At 45.3% G+C, this 8,467-nt stretch overlaps 1 protein-coding gene across 2 annotated transcripts in view; it reads right to left on the reverse strand.

The window, feature by feature from the left end:
• Positions 1 to 4,989, reverse strand: part of LOC123032151 (C-Jun-amino-terminal kinase-interacting protein 3-like) — a 28,153-nt gene extending 23,164 nt beyond the window's left edge. The window contains exons 1-3 of one of the 2 annotated variants that reach the window (XM_044447842.1): positions 4,561 to 4,987; positions 4,128 to 4,243; positions 770 to 890 (exon numbers count right to left, since the gene is read on the reverse strand). In XM_044447842.1, coding sequence (XP_044303777.1) covers positions 770 to 884 — 115 coding nt within the window. In that variant the 5' untranslated portion in view covers positions 885 to 890; positions 4,128 to 4,243; positions 4,561 to 4,987. Of the gene's footprint in view, positions 1 to 769; positions 891 to 4,127 lie in introns of both variants that reach the window. The other variant, XM_044447841.1, reaches the window with a different exon arrangement.
• Positions 4,990 to 8,467: the final 3,478 nt, after the last annotated feature.

Raw genomic sequence — 8,467 nt, forward strand, 5'->3', positions numbered from 1 at the left:
GGGAGGATGCAAGGCTGGGCATGTCTGCTAGTGGGACAAGCATGGATGGGTAGCAAGCCAGAGATGGGGAGAGAGAGATCAGCAGGGGGTTCACCGCTTGTATTCATCCAGCACCAGATGATGGCCCAGTTCACATGGAATAACAACTCAGAGTAAAAACAATAATAGAATCATAAAATAGCATAGTAGGAAGGTCTAACCTCTGCTGTTTCAATGGTCTATTGCAAGTGGGGTAAATGTGTGCTTCGACATACTACTGTTCGCTCCTGCTGCAAGTACGGAGTGGTTAAACAACCAAAGGACATTCAGTTTAGCCCTTGGTTCCAATCCTGCCTTGCCTCTCTCTAACAAGCCAGAGTGCTTGGATCTTACTCTCTTGCTTAGCAACCCAGGGACAACACTTCTGGGTTGTTCCACTGCTCCCACTGCAGTATCTTCATTCACTTTGTCTCAACAAACCAGGGTTTAAAAAACAAAGAAGCCTGGATTGTGTTGGTGTGCAAATGGGCCTTTGAGCAGCCAGTTTGCACACCAGCCAGCAACCTGTATCACCCTGCAGGTCCTCCATGCAACATGCAAAGAAGCATGGGATGGGTGTAAACCTATGCATGCTTAGCCAGAAAAGCAGCCTACATCTCCCAGCACAGGAGGCTGGGCTGCACTGGGAATCAGAAGACTTTTTTGTCTGAACATGCATAGGATTGCACCTTAAAGAGCATAGCCTGAAAGTGCTAAATGAGTGCACAAAGGCAATGAACCAGCTGCTCACCCTGATCCGCGTAGCTGCGTGCTTTCCCCTCCAAGGCACGGCTATGCCCTTCCAGCCGGCTAACCGCCACCAGGTGTGCCTTGTGCTCCTGCTCCATCGTATCCTCCAGCTCCATGAATCGCTGCAGGGAGAGAACCAAGAGTCCAGGCAACTGTTCTTCCCCCGCTGCACCCAGTCCGAGCATCACTGCCACCTGCAGTCCTTCCATCTGCAGCTTCTTGCCCCAGTCCTGCATTGCTTGTCAAAAGCACTGCCGTCCCCAGCTCATACCACCCTCTGGCTGTGCTTTGCAGGCCATCTTGCCCCCACTCTGGGTTCCAGTCCACTTTAGCCAGGCAATCACACCCTTGTCACATTATAAATGAAATGGTCCAGGAACGAAAGGATCATTTTCCATGACAGGAAGGACCTGGATGTGGTTAGTGCTTTTTGGTTTAGCCAAATGAGGCCTAAATAAAAAGCAACATAACTGCCATTCATCTAAAATACTGAGCAGTACAGAAAGAGAAAATAACACTCCCTTTTTCTTGCTTTCTGTACAGCACAAAACAATCCCTTGGAAATGAAAGTGTAAATGAAGATAAGCAGAGCGGAGTCCATCTGTGCCAAATGCCTGTAATATCCTGACGCACAACACCAATTTGTGGATACTTCTCATTAGCAGATCATAGGGATAGTCCTGTGGATCAGACCAGCGCCCTATCTTGTCCAACATTCTGTTTACAGAGTGGCCAACCAGATGCTTTAAGGAAAGCCTACAGGAGCACAGCGGAGCCCCTCCTTTGTGTTCCCCAGCAAAGGGTACTGGGAGACATACCATCTCTGATACCAGAAGTGGTATGTTGCCGTCAGGACTAGTAGCCATTGATAGCTCTGCCGTTGCTATGTGCCAACAAGTTGCCTCCTCCTCACGCCTGAAAGCTCTCCAAAATGTCCTGTCCAGCTTTATTCAGCCCTTCCAAGGCTGCGGCTTGCATTATGGGTTCAAGCCATCTCATATTTGGTTTTCCCTTTCATCTTCTACCTTTGACCTTCCCCAGCAGGACCTGCTCAGTGTGTCTTGCCTTCTCATGATGTGTTCAAAGTATGGCAGCCTCAGTTTTGTCCCATTTGCTTGGAGGGAAAGCTCTGGCTGGATCTGATCTACTCGTAGGACCCACTTGTTTGTCTTTCTGCTGGTCCAGGGTATTCGCAAAGCTCTCCTCCAGCACCATGTGTAGAACGCATCCATTTTCCTCCAGTCAGCTTTCTCCCTGTCCAGCTTTCACACCCATAGATTGTGATTGGGATTACAATAGTTTGGATCCTATCCTATCCAAATAATTGATAGTGTACCCTCCATGAACCCATCTAGGTCTCTCTTAAAGACATCCCAATCAGTGGCCTTGGCTATGCCTAGTGACGGTGATTCTACACGTCAAAAGTGTGTTGAATGAAAAGTACTTGCTTCTGTCTACTTTGCATCTCCCACCCTTAGATGACTTTGGGTTCCAGTTTAATGCAGGAGAAAAACATCTCTTTATCCACTTTCCTCTCACAAAATTTTGTACACTTCTTAGGGTGTTCCCTCTGAGAAGAGGTTGCAACTTAGAAAAAAGGCCATGAGGAATTTTTCCGACCTTTTTGGTTTCCCTTTCTTGAACTTTTTCCAGCTCTAGAATCCCATGACTAGAACTGTACACACTATGCCAACTGTGATCACGTTACATATTTATAGAAAGGCATTATTATAATGGCAGTTTTACATTCAGTGGATTTTCTAATAATTTGAAAAATGGAATATCTTTTAGCTCCCACAGCTGCTGCATGTTGGGTTGATGTTTGCACTCCAAGGCCAAAAGATTCCCTTTCCAATTAATCACTATCCATTCAGACCCCATCTGTGTATATAAACATACAATTTTTTGCCACAATGCAGATCACTTGTTTAGACTGGACTGGACCACATTTTCCATTTCTAATCCTCTTTTCCTCCAAATGGAGAATCTTTTTGGAAGTTTCTTTTTTGTGTTAATTACCCCCAATAATCTGGTGTCATCAGCAATCCTGGCCATCTCATGGCTCATCCTTAGGTCCAGTTCACTGAGAACGAATTAAAAATCTTCAGTCTCAATACAAATCAGGGGCAGCATTACTAAGGCTGGAGCCCTGAATCGTTCATGTAGTGCTCTGAATGCCCAGAAGACCATCTGCCCCACCATCCTGCTGAGCCCAGTACTTGCTGAATGAAAGGTCCCGGTCCCTAATGAGCTCTCTTGCATTTGATCCCCTCTATTAGCTGGCTTTCTGCCCACGTGTGCTTCACCTCCTGCTGCCACCCCTCCTTGAATCTTTCAGCCTGAAGTCAAATGCCCTCCTTTCTCTTTTGGACAAATATGGGCATCATCAAGAGACAGAATCCTTGAAAGACACACACAGAGAGAGTTTAGAACATATGCAAATCAGCATATGCAAATTTGTGCTTTTTTCCTGTCTTGTGGGCCTCAACCCTGGATCTTTTCAGTACATATTGCAAGACCTGATTCCTACTTCCAACTTTCTGTGTATTAACCAGACATGGATTGGTAAGAAGAGATCTCCTTGTAACCCATGACCATTACGCTTTGCTCAGGAATCTTTGGCGAGGTAACTTTGTTAAACACATGGAATCAAGACTGTACAGAAATACTGCTGTTTGCCCCTGCCTGCAACATTAGCAGGGAATATTAAATTCTAACTCTGTTGCCAGGATGTTTCCTGGCTCCCCGGAGAACTAGACTAAATCTGCCTGAGAAAAGAACGTGCACTATAATGACACTGAGAGAACAGAAAGTCCCTCTTATCTGGGCTGCTTCTTACCAAAAATCCTACTCAGCACAAAGTCCTGGCCTAGCCAGACATCAGGTTTAATTAACAAGAAGACTGAACGTCAAGGAGGAGAAGGGAAGGGAATAGAGCCCATCACCTGCCAGCACCTTACGATTGGCATGCTAGATTATTCAGGTTACAAGCCAGTGTGGTAAACCCTCTGGCCAAGGAATCCTTCCCTCCTCCATCCTGTCCAGCACCTATTTATTTATGTGTTACATTTATATCCCACTTCTTCCTCCAAGGAGCCAAAGGCAACATACAGGATCTTCCTCCTCTCCATTTAATCCTCCCAACAACCCTCTGAGGTAGGTTAGACTGAGCATCTAACCTAGGGAGTTACCCAGTGAATTGATGGTTGACTGGGGATTTGAACCCAGGTCTCCCCAGTTCTAATTCAACAGCAGTAACTGCTATGCCACTCCAGCTCCATCCAGCACTTGGCTGAGTCTAAATCAATACTGAAAAATTGCAGAGGTGGCAATACAGATTGAACTAAGGTGATACCTACCTCTTCAGCCCGCTTGCGCCCAGCTCGCTCCCGTTCATACTGCTCCAGCAACCGCAGACGGTCATCCCGCAACCGTTCCAGAGCCTGATCCCTCTCTCGAACCTGCTCACAAGCCCCTTGCAGAGATTCCAGGACAGAGACCAGTTGTGGCAGGAGCCCCGATACTGTTCCAGGCCCGTGGGCCCCTACCAGCTTCTCCAGCTCACTATACAAACTGCCAGCCATTACAGATACCAGTTCCTCATAAGGGGCTGGATTTGGATCCCCATAACCTCCAAATGTCTCCTCAAGATCGTCCATTGCGAATTGCTCTAACCACTGTAGTCTCAGGCCTCCAGCTTCCCTGACTCTTTAACCCTCCCGCTCTAACCCACCAGAACTTGGCTTCAGGGGCATGGGCTCTTGTGCTCCCAAGAATCGGAAACTGCCCTACCTTCTTCTGTTCATCCCCTTGAGCGAGGCAGGATCCCTGATTCCTCCAGTCCCAGAACACACTCCAGAGAACCCCGGATATCTGTGTCCAGCCTCGTTTGCCCTCTCTTCCCTGCTCCAACCACAGAACTTCACTCCCTTCCTTGCTCCAGGCGCAGTCACTCCAACGCAGCCCCTTGCTTTAATCACTAGGCCTCACTCCTCCTTCCCCCCGTCCCATAGAGACGGTTCCCTTCCCCAGAACTGTCTTCCCGGCTCCGTGCTCCAACCACTGAACACTCTGGGAACCCGGGGATCCTAGCTCAATCTCCACCCCGCTCCTGGCCCGGGAGGGGAAGATCCTCCAATTTCGGGATCCACTCCTGCCTCCCTCCCTCGTCTCCCCCCTCCCCAAAGTTCAGAGCCCCTTAAGCGACGGTAGCTGCGATCCTAACTTCATGTCACTTTCCAAGAGGAAAGAAAGGCGGAGCCAGAAGCCCACACGTCGACCAATGACACACGAAGAAAGTGCCAAGTGGCCAATGGCGCGCCGCGATGTGCCCCGGTGGCCAATGGCGCATGGCGGTAGGAGAGTTCCTGCAAAGGGCCGGCTAGAGGGGAGAGAGAGAGGTAGTATTAACTTTCTGCGATCACATGATCCTGCGTCATATGACTGTGGGCAGCAATAAATGCGTATGTCATGCCTGCTTGGGGTCGTCTTGTTGGACCCCTTAGTCATGTTTCCCACCCTGTTTATAATGAACTTTTCTTTCAGAGCCACTTGTTGCTGTAAAAGTTTAAAGTTGTGGACCAGCATGGCTTTTTCTGTCTTCAAAATCTACTTGTTGCTGCACTGATTCCAGAGCATAACATCTGGAGGTTCATAGGTTCTTCACTCGTGCTCTGCTCCAGTTTTGTAAAGGGTTAGCTGTTTGAAAAATCTCATTAAAAATATAAAAACTGATTGAAAATGAAACATGGTGGAAAGAAAATAATGTGCTTTACCACAGAGCTAATATTGCTAATGACGTCACTCTGTAAAGTTTTGTGTTGCTTTTATTGCCCACTTTTTTGCATTTTATTTTTTGTTATGAGACTAGGAAAAAAGTCTGTACATTTTGAAGCCATGGTAAAAAAAAATCCCTGGAAATAAATAGATTTTCTTTTTAAACCCATAAAATGTGTTTTGCTAATTTTCTTATTACTGCCAAGATTTTCTTACTAAGTACATGAAATATACACAGCACATAAAGACCTAGTGGCTGCATAACAACAATCCAGATTATGAGTTGAGTTCAGGTTAAATCATTGCTTGTCACAGAATCATCAGTTGTCACAGAATCCATTGTCATGTGCAAACTCTGTACTATGGTTTAACTATGGGTTGTTAACCACAAACAACTGAGAGTTCACAACCAAGTAACAGACCATGTGTGCTCTCCCTGGGTTCTTTGTAGCTAAAACTTCTAGTTAAACTGTAATGCAGTGTTCATACGTAACAATTCAACAACAACCCATACTCAAACCCACATCCTGCATTGTTCTCATGTGTGATCCAAGCCAAGCTGTATTGTTCACTAACTAGATTTAAAAATGCCACATGTTGCAATTACAAATACTGCTCCCATCATTAAGGTACCAAACTTACCTCACTTTTCACCAGTTGAGAAAATGGGGGGGGGGGGGACCCTTTAAACCAGAAATTATCCACATAGCCATAAGCCAAAGGAAATTTATCTGGACTTCAAAATCTCCATACCTTGTATTAGTAAAAATTAGAAAATATAAAACAACCTCTGCAAACCCATCAGGCAATGGAAGGATGAAATAGTCATGGATAGCCTGACCCTTCATAAATGTATCTGATCCAGACAGTCTAAGTTGATGGTTTTTGTCACATCTTCTGGTAGCAAATTCCATAGCTTAACAATGTGCTTTATGAAAAAATGCTTCCTTTTATGTATTCTGAATTTCCCATTATCATGAAAGAGGAATATGAATACAATAACAACAAGTAATGGAGAAGAGACAAGTCAATGAACGGACTAAACAGGCACCACAGCTAAAAAACATTGTTCAGTTGTTTGGGGTACAATTCTATGTATATTTAGATAGTAAAAAGCCCTACCAACTCCCAGCATTCCCCAGAAAGGTAAGAGGTCTTATTTTTTAATTTTTTTAATTTATATGCCACTGAATAATTTGTCAGGACTCTCTGAACAGAAAAAAAATAATAAAGTACAAGACAATATTGCAATTCCTAGTTATAGGAAGAAAAAAACTGCTGGTAGTAGAATGAGATCTTAAACACATGTAGGATTTATACCCGTAGAAAAGAAAAATGGAAACATAGGGGAGGAAATGCAGTATCCAGAAGGCCCAACAATCAAGAAGAGGAGATTGCAGGCTGGTGAGAATGGGTCGAACTACAACTCCCATGATGTCTGGGAATGGCAGGAGTTACATTTGAACATATCTGGAGGGCACCAAGTTGGGGAAGGCTGACCAGGTGAATCATGTCTGAGGTGGGACTTGAACTCCATTCCAAATGTCCAGGCCTGGTCCAGTCAGGTCCACAAGCCACTCTGGTGTACATTGTTTTAAAGAACTCATTCCTTCATTTGACTTAAGTTTTGTCTCCGAAAGAAGTGTGCAAGTTAGATAGAGTTAGATAGAGACTTTCTTTAGTCTTAATGGAAAACATGCTCATTCCAGCTAGAAGAATAAGTGAAGAACACTTTTTTAAAATGCAAATAATTTTGCTTCCTCCAGATGTCTCATTCAAAGCACTTCCTACTTCAAAAAACTGCAGAGATTAGAGTAATATGTGTTAGAATATGTTTGACTTTTTCTGGCAACTGCAATTTCCCTCCGGAGTTGTACTGAAAGTATCAAAATTATATTCCATGGAAATCACAGCCATTTGGAGATGGGTAAGTTGGGACATTTAACTGTGAGATCAGAGGATACAAATATCTGTTTCACACGTTACGGGAAATTTATTGCTGCCATCTCACCACGGGTGTCCCCTAGTCATGCAGCTCTGCTAATGCTGAGATGACGAAGCAGGCAGCTCCTACGAGGGGCCCCCACAGTAGTGACACACCTGCCTGGGGATCTGCCGCATCACTGATGCAGGGGGTCTGCAAATGTTCCATTGCTGTCGTGTGAATATGATGCTCAGACACTACCTCAGCTGTCTTGTCACGCAAGTATAGCATGAACTGGACTTCTGTGGCTTGACCGTGTAGCTTAAGCCCACTGTAGCTCCATTTTGAATAATTGCAGAGAGAAGCAAGGGGTGGATGTCAGCACATGTTCAGAGGCTAAATTTGGCCATCTTTGCAAGGATGGGCAACTTGTAGCCCTCCAGAAGTTTTGACCTACATTTCCCATCAGCCCTCGCCATTGTAGACAATGGTGAGGGTTCATGGGAATTATCAGCCAAAACATCTGGAGGGCCACAAGTTGTCCACCAGTGGTTTGGATGCAATACATGGGGAGCATTTATGGGACATGGCCTCAAACTCAGATCAAAGGACAGAAATGGAGGTTCTCTTCCCTCCCATTTCCCTGGTCATTTTTGCATCCAGGATGGTTAATTCTAGATGTCTTGAACTGCAGCTCTCATCGTCCTCAGCCTTGTTGAGTAGAGAGGTGGGAGTTGTACTTCCAGTGCATCTGAAGGGCACCCAGTTGAAGAAGGCATTAAGGGATATCTTACTTACACTAGGGCTGTAAGTTACTTTAGGGGTGGTTAATCTAGTGAACTTGGATATACTTCTAAGAAAACACACTTAGAATCAAGCAACCTGTTGTGATGAATCTGTTCAGGCACTGTGGCCAAATTATTCAGTGCCATGCCCAGGACTGCGGAGGGCTCATGTTCCTTTTCACCATCATGACCTTACAAAAGTTAAAGACTGTTT

This window comes from Varanus komodoensis, unplaced genomic scaffold (genome assembly GCF_004798865.1).
Source record: "Varanus komodoensis strain SLA01 unplaced genomic scaffold, ASM479886v1 scaffold53, whole genome shotgun sequence".
Classification (NCBI taxonomy): Eukaryota; Metazoa; Chordata; class Lepidosauria; order Squamata; family Varanidae; genus Varanus; species Varanus komodoensis.